This window comes from Peromyscus maniculatus, chromosome 11 (genome assembly GCF_049852395.1).
Source record: "Peromyscus maniculatus bairdii isolate BWxNUB_F1_BW_parent chromosome 11, HU_Pman_BW_mat_3.1, whole genome shotgun sequence".
Lineage (NCBI taxonomy): Eukaryota > Metazoa > Chordata > Mammalia > Rodentia > Cricetidae > Peromyscus > Peromyscus maniculatus.
Genome location: NC_134862.1, coordinates 38,008,737 through 38,022,834, shown reverse-complemented (window position 1 = coordinate 38,022,834; position 14,098 = coordinate 38,008,737). Strand labels below are relative to the sequence as shown.

The 14,098-nt window shown below is 41.8% G+C and overlaps 1 protein-coding gene across 1 annotated transcript in view; it reads right to left on the bottom strand.

Moving 5' to 3' along the window:
* Positions 1–14,098, bottom strand: part of Ubxn4 (UBX domain protein 4) — a 32,537-nt gene that overhangs the window by 7,928 nt on the left and 10,511 nt on the right. Inside the window, exons 3-9 of the mRNA XM_042258052.2 lie at positions 13,134–13,162; positions 11,905–12,023; positions 9,330–9,504; positions 8,948–9,041; positions 7,176–7,230; positions 5,930–6,094; positions 3,464–3,588 (exon numbers count right to left, since the gene is read on the bottom strand). Of these exons, the coding sequence (XP_042113986.2) occupies positions 3,464–3,588; positions 5,930–6,094; positions 7,176–7,230; positions 8,948–9,041; positions 9,330–9,504; positions 11,905–12,023; positions 13,134–13,162 (762 nt within the window). The remainder of the gene's footprint in view (positions 1–3,463; positions 3,589–5,929; positions 6,095–7,175; positions 7,231–8,947; positions 9,042–9,329; positions 9,505–11,904; positions 12,024–13,133; positions 13,163–14,098) is intronic.

Genomic DNA, 14,098 nt, shown 5'->3' with positions numbered 1-14,098 from the left:
TCACTTGAGAGGCTAAAACAGGAGGATCCAAAGTTAGAGGCAAGCCTGGGCTACATACCCAAGGAAACCATGTCTCAAAAACAACACAAGGGCCTGGAGAGATGATGTAAGCTCAATCCCTAAGCGCTTACCTCCATGGAGGAAGTGGAGAACTAATTCCTGAAAGCTGTTGTTTTACATTCATATGGACACCATGGTACACACACAACCCCCCTTCCAGGTCCCAAACAAATGTTGAAGAAAGTTTTTTTAAACCACAAAAACAAAACAATAAACAGAACCATGTAGCTATCACACTAACTAGACTATTTCATCACTTCCCAAAGTAACCCTGAGCCTATTAATAATCACTCCCATTTATCTCCCAGGCCCTAGCAGCCATTAACTGATTTGCCTAGTTGTAACCTCTCATCTAAAAGAATCATATTATATGTGATCTTTCATAGAGCACTGACTTTTTTTTTTTTTTTTTTTTTTTTTTTTTTTTTTTTTTTTTTTTTTTGAGACAGGGTTTCTCTGTGTAGCTTTGCGCCTTTCCTGGAGCTAACTTGGTAGCCCAGGCTGGCCTCGAACTCACAGAGATCCACCTGGCTCTGCCTCCCAAGTGCTGGGATTAAAGGCGTGCGCCACCACCGCCCGGCCCACTGACTTTTGAAAACATAATGCTGTATCAGTTCTGGATTCTTTTATTGCTGAATCTCATCTTAAACTGACAAAATCTATGATCACATTTTGGCCTGTTTGAATAACATGAGCATTTACATACAGGTTTTTGTGTGGACATACTTTTAGTCCTTGCATTGGCTGGCTTTATGTCAACTTGATACCAGCTACAGTCATCAAAGAGGAGGGAGCCTCAATTGAGAAAAATGTCTCCATAAGATCTGGCTGTAACTTGTGTAGCTTGGTCTGTCTGTAGGCCCCTAGCAGCGGGACCAGGATCTGTCCCTGGCACGAGCTGGCTTTTTGGAACCTATTCCTTATGGTGGGATGCCTCGCTCAGCCTGGATGCAGCGGGGAGGAGCTTGGTCCTGTTCAATTGATACGTCATTCGTTGTTGACTACTATGGGCGGCCGTACCCTTTCTGAGGAGTGGATTGGGGGGGACGGGCAGAAAGGTGGTAGGGAAGGGAATGGGAGGAGAAGGGGACACTGGTTGGCATGTAAAATAAATTTTAAAAAATTAATAATAATAATAATAATAAAAAAGATCTGGCTGTAAGGCATTTTCTTTCTTTTTTTTTTTAAGATTTATTTATTTATTATGTATACAGCGTTTGCCTGCATGTATACCTGCAGGCCAGAAGAGGGCACCAGATCTCATTACAGATGGTTGTGAGCCACCATGTGGTTGCTGGGAACTGAACTCAGGACCTCTGGAAGAATAGCCAGTGCTCTTAACCGCTGAGCCATCTCTCCAGCCCTGTAAGGCATTTTCTTAATTAGTGACCAATGAAGGAAGAGCCAGTCCATTGTGGTGGTGCCATCTCTGGGCAGGTGGTACTGAACTCTTTAAGAAAGCAGGCTGAAGGGACCAAAGCTGTTTCCTGAGACACAGACTCCACCAGCTCCTATTGGACCAAGAGAGCCTTCATCCAGTAACTGACAGAAGCAGATGCAGAGATCCACAGCCAAGCGTCAGGCTGAGTTCCAGGAGTCCAGTGGAACAGAGGGAAGAGGGATTCTATGAGCAAAGGGCATCAAGATCATGATGGGGAAACCTACAGAGACAACTGAACCAAGCTCAAATGACCTCATGAACTTTAGACTGACAGCTGAGGAACCTGATGGGACCAGACTAGACCCTCTGCATACAGGAGACAGCTGTGTAGCTGGGTCTGCTTGAGGGGCCCCTGGCAGTGGGATCAGGATCTATCCCTGGTGCATGAGCCAGCTTTCTGGACACTTTGCTGACCCCTGATGCAGCGGGGAGGGGCTTGGTCCTGCCTCACCTGAATATACCAGGCTTAGCTGTCCTCCCATGGGAGAACTTACCCTGTTGGAGGAGGGGAGGAGGGGTGGGGGGAGGCGGGGGTGGAGGGAGTGGGAGGAGGGATGAGAGGGGGGATCTGTGGTTGGTATGTAAAATGAATAATAATAATAAAAAAGATGTGTGCCACCCAAAAAAAAAAAAAAAAAGATAGCAGGCTGAGGTGGTCATGGGAAGCAAGCCAGTAAGTAGCACCCCTCATGGCTCTGCTTAGGTTCCTGCCCCGTTTGATTTCCTGTCCTGACTTCCTTTGATGATGAACGGTGATATGGAAGTGTGAGCCAAACAAACTCTTTCCTTCCCAAGTTGCTTCAGTCATGGTGTTTCACCACAGCAATGTAACCCTAACCAAGACAATCCTCTTGGACATATATCTAAGAGTGAGTGCTGGGCTACTTGGTAACTCCATGTTTAATATTCTGAGGAATTACCAAATGTTCTAAAATGGCCACACCATTTTATAACCCATTGATAATGTAGAGAGGCTCCAAATGCTCTAACTCCTCACAAACATTTGTTTTTTGTTTTTTGTGTTTGTTTTGGACTTTTGAGACAGGGTTTTCTTTGTGTAGTTGGTGCCTATCCTGGATCTCACTCTGTAGCCCAGGCTGGCCTCAAACTCAGAGATCCACCTGTCTGGCTCTGCCTCCCGAGTGCTGGGATTAAAGGCATGTGCCACCACCGCCTGGCATCTTTTTACTTTTTATTGTATAAGACTTATACTTTTGTTAAATTTATCAAATATTTATTGCAATATCTAAGAAATTTTGATTCTATTTATTTTTTGAGATTTATTGTATTTTTATTTATGTGTTTGTGTGTTTGTGTGTTTGTGTGTGTTTGTGTGTGTGTGTGTGTGTGTGTGTGTGTGTGTGTGCACGTGTCTGTGTGACTGTATACAAGTACAGGTGCCTTAGAAGTCGGAAGTGAGTCTTAGATCCTCTGGAGCAATAACGGGTGGTTTTAAGCTGCCTGATGTGGGTGTTAGGAACTGAACTCAGGCCCTCCTCTGTGCCATTTCTCTAGCCCTTCTGAGAAATCAAAATTTTAAAAAAGTATTTTTCTCAGACCGGGTCTCACCATGTAGCCTTGGCAGGCCTGGAACTCACTATGTAGATCAGGCTAGCCTCAAACTCAGAGATCAGCCTGTCTCCCGAGTCCTGGGATTAAAGGTGTATACCACCACACCCAGTCATAATATTTGGTTATGAAAGTTAGCAATTATCAAATATCAAAATATACATAAATCCTAACCAAGAGCTGGGCTTGGTGCCCACACCTTTACACCCAGCAGTTTGGAGGCAAAGGCAGGTAGATCTCTGTGAGTTCAAGGCCAGCCTGGGCTACATAATGAGTTTTAGGTTAGCAGGGCAACATAGGGAGATTCTGTGGAAAATAAAAAATAAAAATACATAAATAAACAGCCCCCAAACGCCTGGCTATTTGAGGGTGACATTTATAAAGCAGTACTACCTTCTGTCTCGAGCAGAAGCCTCCCTCTTGACGTCCGCTTCGGCCTGTTTGGCCAGCAAGGCAGCAGCTTTGGCAGCCTCGACTTCCTTTGTCTTTGCAAAGCGGGCAGCTCTTTCTGCACGGTCCTTCCAAGTCAATGAGACACCGTTAGACACACACTTCTCACTGTCAGCACCTACCCATTTCTAAACACAAGGAGCAAACATAAATTCATGGCCTTCCTAAGTGCATAGGCAAACCTCACACACTGAAGACTGGAGTTTGTTTATTTTCTTCATTTAGGCAACTGTCAAGAATCTGAGTTGTGCCTGGCGGTGGTGGCACACGCCTTTAATCCCAGCACTCGGGAGGCAGAGGCAGGCGGATCTCTGTGAGTTCGAGGCCAGCCTGGTCTACAAAGCGAGTTCCAGGAAAGGCGCAAAGCTACATAGAGAAACCCCGTCTCGAAAAACAAAAACAAAAAAAGAATTTGAGTTGTTATTACAAAAAAAAGATGAGCTGGCTCCATAGCCAGGAACAAAGTCTGATACAAGGTTGATGTTTAATGGATGTTTGTCGAATGACCACACGAATAAACAATATTCAGAGGTGTATACAATAGCTTAATTTAAAAAGCACTTGTTATGGCTCGGTGGTTCAGCACTGACTGCTCTTCCAGAGGACATAGGTTCCAGCATCTGGCGGCTCACAAACCCCTGTAACTCCAGTCCCAGGGGACCCAAAACCCTCTTCTGGCCTCTGTGAGCACTTGCATGCATGTGGTGTACACACATACACATATGCAAAACGTTTATACACAAAAATAATTTAAAAAAGAAAAGCAGCTGCTGCAAAACCATTCTAGACTTTGAGTTGTGCCTACATCTTTTCAAAAGTCTCTCTCTCTCAAAAACAATGCTTTTATAGACTACCAAGTAACAGGGTTTCACTGTTTGGGTCTGACTGGCCTGTGACTCATGAGCTCCATCTCCATGTCTCCTGAGTGCCAGGATTAAAGGCATGCACCACCATGCCCAGCTAGAGAATCTTTTAAAGCTGCATTTTCTTAGAAATTCTTAGTAACTAAGAGGGTGGGGTAGTGCATGCCTTTAACCCCAGCACTTGGCAGATCTCTGTGAGTTTGTAGCCTGCCTGGTCGAAGTATCACATTCCAGTGCAGCCAGGGCTGTACTGTGAGACACTGTCTCAAAACATAAAGTAACATGGAGAAAATAACTTTAAAAGGGTTTTGGGTGGCCAGAGAGATGGCTCGGTGGTTAAGAGCACTTGCTGCTCTTCCAAAGGACCTGACTTCAGCTCCTAACACACATGTAAGGAAGCTCACAACCATCTGTAACTCCAGTTCCAGGGGATTTGACACCTCTGGTTTCTGAGAATATCTACACTCTCATGCATATGTCCACATCAGATACACATACCTGCATATAATTAAACACACAAATACATAAAAAACAAACAAACATAACAACAAAACCTAACAAAACAAAACACCCAATCTTGAGCTAGTGAAATGGATTCAAGGGTAAAAGCAATTGCTGCATGAGCCCGGTGACCTTGAGTTGTTCCAGAAACCAACCTTGAGTTCCAGAAACCATATAAAGGTTGAAGGTGAGAACTGACTCTACAAAGTTGTCCTCTGACCTCCAAATATGTCATTACACACAGGCACGCACACACGCACATGCGCAATTTTTGATAGGGTTGGGTGGTAGAGATGGCTCAGTGGTTTAGAGAACCTGTCCCTCTTGTATAGCACTCTTGTATAGGTTCAATTCCCAGCACCGACGTGGTGACTTAACAGCCATCCCAAAGGCTCCAACACCCTCTTCTGGCCTCTGAGGGCACCAGGCACACAACTGTTATACATGTATTCATGCAGGCAGAATACTCATAGATGTGAAATAAATAAATCTTTTTTTTTTCTTCCGGTTTTTCGAGACAGGGTTTCTCTGTGTAGCTTTGCGCCTTTCCTGGAACTCGCTTTGTAGACCAGGCTGGCCTCGAACTCAGAGAGATCCACCTGGCTCTGCCTCCCGAGTGCTGGGATTAAAGGCGTGCACCACCACTGCCCGGCGTGAAATAAATAAATCTTAAGAGAAAAATTTTACAAACATTTTTTGAGGAGTAGCTACATGGGAAAAAAAAGAAAAATGTTCAAAACTAAAATAATTATCTATTAATGTGTTCTTAACTATTTCAATTCAATATATAATTCCTTTAAAAAGGGAAGCCCAGATGATATTACTAAAATGTGCTATTGTGTGCACTGTTGGTAATGACTGAAAAGCATGAAGAAACAGTATCACAAATGTCAGAGAGGCAAGCATTTAAAATAAACTGCAATGCCAGTGGCTCCCTTGGGTAAGTAAGGCCAGCACTCAGCAGGTTCAGTTAGAGAAGGAAGGTCAGGACTTCTCCTGGCTCCAGAGTCTCCAGATGAACCACCGGAGACACGGGGAAGCTCACCAGTGCGATCTGCTGCTTGATGCGCTCTCGAGCCGCTCTGTCCTCTGCCTTTTCTCGGCTTCTTTCCTCTAACATTCTTTTTGTTAATTCCTCTTCTTGTCTTCTTTTATAATCCAACATTTCCTTTCCAGTTTTTCTCCTTTCAATTTCCTTCTTAATCTCTCTCTGAATCAAAGAAAAGAACTATGAACCAAAGCCGTAATCCAGTCTTCTGTCCCAGATCATATCCTGATGTAAGGAAAGCTAATCACAGAACGTAGTTAAAGAACTTCATGAGATGTCTGCTGTGAGGTGCTCAGTGAGTCAAAGGACCTGCCATCAACGTTTACACTATGGACTCACACAATGGGAAGAAAAAACGGACTGCTGTTAAGTTGTCTGCTGATCTCCACATGTTTGCATGTGCACCCGTGCACACACACACTAAACAAATGAATGAATGAATGAATGAATGAATAAATGTCATTTTTTAAAAAGGAGCTGAAGAAGCCAGGTGGTGGTGGCCTTTAATCCCAGTACTTGTGAGGCAGAGGCAGGTGGATCTCTGTGAGTTCCAGATCAGCCTGGTCTACAGAATGAGTTCCAGGACAGCCAGGACTACACAGAGAAACCCTGTTTTAAAAAACACAAAACAAACAAACAAAAAAAGAGTACAATGTCCTCAGTGTAATCTATATCCAAGCAGAATTGTAAAGTCTTTAGTTTCTACAGCATATGTGTTATCCTTCATGGACAACATGGATCAATTATTTGTCTTGAAAAAAAGATAATCTATATGAGACCCCAAAGAGATGGGGCACAATTATTGTGAGAAAGATGAGGAGTACACCAGAATGCAGCATTAGATACAAAATTCAGGAGGATGTCTACAAATTTGACTTTCCTCAAATCTAGCAATTTTAGACCAACTTCCTTTAGCTAATTAGTACAAAAGGATCAATTCACAGAGGAAAGAAAAAGATTAGTCAATTATTCTTGGCAATTTACAAAAAGAAAATAAACAGGTAGGCAACCCTAAGATTTCTGGTCCAGCAGGGACTGCATGGCAATCATGACAAACAGACAAACAATAACCAACATCCTAAAGTGTATACAGTATAACCTGAGTGCAGAGAACACATAATTTCCTTCCCCACAGGACAACACTGAGCTCTAGGGATGTCACCGTAGGTCTGATAAACTGGACAACACATCAGAAATTCCCTCAAGTAACCGAGAGTGAACGGATGCTAAGTGTGAGCCCTACCTGTTCTTCTTCCTTCCTTTTCTCTTCTCTCCTTTCTTCAAGTTTTTTTGTGAGTCTGTTTAAAGAACAAAGCACCAAGATGCATTCTATTATTCAAACACAACTAAGAATTTTATTGGGGCCGGCAGCAGGGGTGGGGTGCACAGCTTTCCCATCAGCACTTAGGAAGCAGAGGCTAGCTAGGAGAACACAATCAGCTGTCTCCAAAAGGATTTAGTTAGCTAAAACAAAGGGAAATATGGAAACCAAAACAGAACTCTCTGAAAGTACAACACAGTTTATCTGCACATCTCCTGTTCCCCACAGAGATCTAGGACCCCACAGGAGTCGTCAGAAGCCTGTTTCCAACCCTGTTTTAGACTAGATTTACTATTAGAGTTCTCACTTTTTCATGGTTTATCGGATTCATAGTGCTTGAAAAATATATAAATCTAAGCTGAAGAGATGGCTTAGCAGTTAAAAGCTTCTACTGTTCTTGCACTGGACCAAAGTTCGATTCCCACAGCCCACTTCTTGAAGTTCACAATTGCCTGTATTCACAGCTACAAGTCGTGAATTTGAATGTTTATTTATTTTTTTCTGTCGTTCTTCTGTTCTGCAGAGCTGAGGATTGAACCCGGGACCTTATGTCTACTAAGTATTCTAACATTGAGCCAGACTCCATTGTCTTTTTGTTTTGTTTTCTTTTTTGAGACAGGGTCTCTCTGTGTAGCCCTGGCTGTCCTGGAACTCACTCTGTAGACCAGGCTGGCCTCTAACTCACAAGATTCGCTTGCCTCTGCCTCCTGAGTGCTGGAATTAAGGGGACAATTAAAGGGGTAAATTTAATTTAAATTAAGTTCATTTCCTTTAATTAAAGGAAACTAAAAAAGCATTTTTAATTTCCACATAATATTAAAGGTTTTTATGTTGAGATTAGAAATATTAGCCATTTACTCACACTTTTTAATTACCACATAACAGATAAATTCAGTTACTGCATTTTTTTTTTAAAGATTTATTTATTTATAATGTATACAATGTTCTGCCCGAGTGTACACCTGCAGGCCAGAAGAGGGTACCAGATCTCATTATAGATAAGCCCTAAACTAGAAACTACAATAAGTCAGAGACCTTTACTATTAGTTCAACCAATAAAAAAATGACATTTAGGGGGCTGGAGAGATGGCTCAGAGATTAAGAGCACTGGTTGCTCTTCCAGAGGTCCTGAGTTCAATTCCTAGCAACCACATGGTGGCTCACAACCGTCTGTAATGAGATCTGGTGCCCTCTTCTGGCATGTAGGAACACATGCCGGCACAACACCATATGTATAATAAATAAATCTTAAAAACAAAAGAAAATAAACAAACAAACAAAAAAACCTAGGAAGAAAAGACCTTAGAAATGACATTTAGTAGTTATTCAGAACCCCAGCTGAGTGCATATGCATAATATGAGCTGCATTTTTGTTCATCTGGAGCTTATTTTTCTTCTGATATAAAGAGATAAAAGCAAAAGTGACAGATGGACACACATGCATGTACCAAAAGGACTCTTAGAACAAAACGTTCAGATCTACAGTTGACTGACAACTTCAAAGATACAGAAAAGCTGTACCCTAGTTTTAATTATCATGGAATAGTTAAATTATTGAGGCAATCAAAAATTTAAAACTGCAATTCTGAATCTTCATTTGCATTATATTTAGGTTTCGTTCATGTTAACAAAATAACTAGAAACTAATTTTTTTTTTTTTAAACAAAATGCTTTCTACAAAAGTAAAAGCAAACCTTTCCACTCTAACGGTGAGATCCTCTGCTGGTCTCTGGTTTGAACATCCATGAGGTTCTTGGGAGGGGTTGTCACAACCTGAGCATTCTCCTCCTTAATTATTAAAAGAAAACAAAGTAAGAATATTGCACATAATGCAACTTGTAAAAGGTATAAACCATCTGTTAGCCTTGTCTCTGGAATACTAGGATGACAGAAATGCACCACTGTGCCTGATGGAATGCCAGACAAGCACTCCACCAGCTAAGCTAAGCCCTCAGCTCGGTTTGGGTTTATCAGGGTGTAACTGCATTTGAAAGGCTTGATACTGTCTGTCTGGGATGCTATAGTGAGACCACCCCACGCCCTTAAATGTGAAGTGAAGGAATACTCTTCCTGTACCTGCTGTAGTATCTGACTTTGTGTCGGAAGCAGCTGGTGTCTTACAAAGCTCTGTGTGTCTGGACTCAGTATTTTCACATACGGCATTAGGCTCAAATGAGGCAGATGGGGTAGATACTGAACTTTCTGACTGGTTGTCATCTGTCACCGATGTTTCACCTTTTGATGAGTGCATCTCGGGAGAAAAGAAATTGGAACTTAATGGGACACTCCATAGCCATTTAATGGTAGATGAATTATGAACACACATACACACCCAGAGTAGAAATACTAAACCCTCAGTAAAGACAAACAATTCAATTACAAGCTGGCCAGAGCATAATTTTCCTTCTTCAGTCCTGGGGGATGAGCTCTATCTCCAGCCCATAAAAGGTTTTAAAGCAGAGGGACCGTCTGGCCAGGGGAGGGACTCAAGACACTTGCAAAGGCAAGGCAGACCTTCTGATGGGCAACACCACACTCCGGACTGGAGAGCTCACTCCTCTCAAGGGTCCCATCATTGCAGGTGTTGACAACGCTGCTCCTCTGAGAAATGGGTCACTGGCTGGGGTAATACTGCTTTGTCAAGCTACAGGAATCAGAGGGCAGTTCTGTGCTACCTTCAGAGAATACCTATTGCTAAAAACTGAGCTATTCCAGGGCCTGAGATCAGAGAACATACACAGGGTGGGAAGCATCAACTGGCCTGCCACAGCCCTTGAGTGAGAAAGTCCAGACAGCTGTGGGGAGCAGGAGGGAAGGACTCCATGAGCTGAAGAGTGCAGGTGGGAGGAAACTGGCTTGGGCTAGGGAAAATGCTAAGAGATATCCCTGCACACTCAGAGGCCAAAACCTGGAGCTTGATAGCTCTGAACTTGAGGCCAGTGTGGGACTCCAATTCCGGAGTCACTCTTCCTCTCTTCACTGCTGCATCTGAGAACTAAGGTTCGAGGAGTGTACTTGATACTCACTCACATAGGCACGCCTCCCTCTAGAAGGGCGACTGACACTCAGAAGCCCTGAGACACACAGGCAGGTCTTCACCTGTACCAACCTCAAGAAAACCACCTGTTGTTTCCTACACTCAAAAAAATGACTAAATGAAAAAATAGCCTTGCACCCCAAAGTTCCAAAAAATATGAACAATCCAAATCTTGAAGCAGTAGATAGCAAGAAATAATAATGATGAAATTAATGGCCGGGCATGATGGTGCACGCCTTTAATCCCAGCACTCGGGAGGCAGAGGTAACTGGATCTCTGTGAGTTTGAGGCCAGCCTGGTCTACAAAGTTAGTCTTGGACAGTCACATAGAGAAATCCTGTCTTGAAAAACAAAACAAAACAAGACAAAAATTAGTAATATTTAATGAGAAGGGGGAGGTTACTACAGAGCGTAATGAAATACAAAAAAAAAAAAAAAAAAAAAGAGAGACATTTCAAAAAACTAGAAAATCTCTGAGGCTGGAGAGATGGCTCCTAAGTTAACTGCTCTTGTAGAGGATTTGGGTCACTTACATCAGATGGTCACAACCGCCTACAAATTAGCTCCAAGGGATCCAATGCCCTCTGACCACCTTGAACACCTGAATGCATGTGGTGCACATACATACAATCAGCCATATACACACACAAGCAAAATAAAATATATGTATTTTTAAAACTGGAAGATCACCAGGCATGGTGATACATGCCTTTGATTCCAGCACTTAGGAGGCAGAGGCAGGTGGATCTTTGAGTTTGAGATCGGCCTGGTCTACAAAGTGAGTTCTAGGACAGCCAGGGCTACACAGAGAAATCCTGTCTTGAAAAACCAAAATAAATAAATAAATGAATAAAATAAATATAAATAAATAAAACTGAAAAATCTAGACAAAATGGGAATTTCCCTGGACACCTATCATGTAGCAAAAATTAAATCAAGAAGATATAAACAATTTAAATAGATCCATAACAATTAATGAAATGAGGCCAGAATTTTAAAAAAATCTACCGGGCCATGGTGGCGGACACCTTTAATTCCAGCACTCCGGAGGCAGAGTTTGAGGCCAGCCTGGGCTACATAGTGAGTTCCAGGACTGGCTCCAAAGCTACACAAAGAAACTCCATCTTGAAAACCAAAACAAACAAACAAACTTCCAAAGGGCTACTGTGGATTAAAAACAAAAACAAAAGTTTTTTTTTTTTTTTTTTTTTTTTCAAGATAGGGTTTCTCTGTGTAGTTTTGCACCTTTCCTGGAACTCACTTTGTAGACCAGGCTGGCCTCAAACTCACAGAGATCCGCCTGCCTCTGCCTCCCGAGTGCTGGGATTAAAGGCGTGTGCCACCACCGCCAGGCAAAAAACAAAATCTTAAAAAAACAAAAAATAAAAACCAAAAAAGTAACAAACCAACCAACCAACCAACAACAAAGAAAAATCTGGGAGGGTGGGGGCACACCTTTAATCCCAGCACATGGGAGGCAGAGGAAGCTAGCTGGGTTTCTGTGAGTGTGAGGTCAGTCTGGGCTACAGAGCTAGTTCCACAACAGCCAGGGCTATACAGAGAAACCTTGTCTTGAAACCTCCCACTCCCTAAAAAAAGTTGATTCCTTCTTACTTGCTGGACTTTGTGAATTCTTGTAACAAGTTCATCTGCAGAAACACTCCCTGCTATTACTTCCAAAGGGATTCCGCTGTCTCCTATAAAGAAACTGGATGGAACACAGACTACAGGATCTGTACACGTTAATTAAGTCTAATAGTTCATGTGTGAAACAAGAAGTCTTATAAAATACAATAACATAGCAAAACACATCATCTTAGTGGATTTTACAATGTTCCTCACCCCAATTACCATATCATGCCTCTAGTGCATGTGATATGTAAAATGATATACGGTTTGTTTGGCATATTGGAGTGAAAATGTATTTCATTTTCCTACATCATTTTATCTAATTTGCCTCTTGCCACCTGCTTTTAACATTTCAACCAAATTACTCCATACTGCTCTTCAGATATTCACATTAAAAAAGAAAACATTGGTTTAGCATCCATATGGCAGCTCACAACTGTCTGTAACTCCAGTTCCAGGGGACCCAATATCCTCACACAGATATACATGCAGGCAAAACACCAATGCACGAAAATTTTTTTTAAAAAAATTAATTAATTAAAAAAAATACAAAACAAAACAACAACAACAACCAGGATGATCTTGCAATTCTGCAAGGCCATTAAAAACAAAAAACAAAAAAAACGCCGGGCGTTGGTGGCGCACGCCTTTAATCCCAGCACTCGGGAGGCAGAGGCAGGTGGATCTCTGTGAGTTCGAGGCCAGCCTGGGCTACCAAGTGAGTTCCAGGAAAGGCGCAAAGCTACACAGAGAAACCCTGTCTCGAAAAACCAAAAAAAAAAAAAAAAAAAAAACAAAAACAAACAAAAAAAAAAAAACAAAAAAAACAACCCACCAAAAACATAAACATTGGGGACTAAAGAGAAGGCTCAGAGCACTTAACTGGTTTTCCAGAGGACCCAGGTTCAATTCCCAGCACCCACGTGTCAGCTCATGGTTGTCTCAAACTAAAGTTCCAGGGGACCTGACACCCTCACCCGGGGAGACATACATGCAGGCAAAACTTCAATGCACATAAAGTAAAAATAATTAAAAAAAAAAAAGAAAGAAAAACATCTACTTTGCCATTAGCTACAATGTATTACCTCAAAAGACTGCAACATTACTTCTACCAAAAGATGTTTTCTTAAATAAAACTAAATTCTAAATTTTTTAATTAAAAAAAGAAAAGCAAATATAATATATATGAAACCAATTCTTCAATGAAAGGATACAAATCTGTGAAAATTGCAGACAGGCTTCACTGTAAAAAAACAAAATCAAGAGAAAAATCATAATATGAATTCAACTATTTTCTAAATACTGGGTTGCTTTCATTAAATTTACTATACTAATCACAAGTATATTTTAAAAATTACTAGTTGTCATAGCAATAAGCTAGAAGGACAGAAATAAGAATTTTATTTAATTTTATTTATTTATTTTTAGTTTTTCGAGACAGGGTTTCTCTGTGTAGCTTTGTGCCTTTCCTGGAGCTCACTTGGTAGCCCAGGCTGGCCTCGAACTCACAGAGATCTACCTGCCTCTGCCTCCCGAGTGCTGGGATTAAAGGTGTGCGCCACCACAGCCTGGCAAAAATTTTATTTCACAAGACAATTTTTGTTCATTTTAATTGTTGTTTCATAATTTCCAGATTAAACAATCCTTTCTTCTTATAACCCACAAAGTGGTGGCTGGGTTTACAAGTTAAAAATGTCTGTCTTGCTGGGTGGAGGCAGAAGTGGGAGGATTTTTATGAGTTCAATGTCAGTCTGGTCTATTCAGTGAGTTCTAGGACAGCCAGAGCTACATAGTGAGACCCATGGGGGGGGGAGGGGACACACAAAACAAAAAGAATATCTCGTGTTGCTTCCTTAATAGAAATATACTTAAATAAAATCTTGGGGGCTGGAGAAATGGCTCAGTGGTTAAGAGCACAAGTAGCTCTTCCAGAGGACCCTGTTTGACTTCCAGCACCCACATGGTGGTTCACAATCATCTCTAACTCCAGTTCCAGGGAATCCAACGCCCTTTTCCTTGGGCACTGTACGAACATGATGCAGACATACATGGAAATACTCATATAATGCACATAAATCTTTAAAAAACCTTAGCCTTTCATAAGATACGGTGACATAACATACTACTCTGTGATAACAAGGATGAAAACACCTAAATGTCCATTAAGAAAACCGGTCTA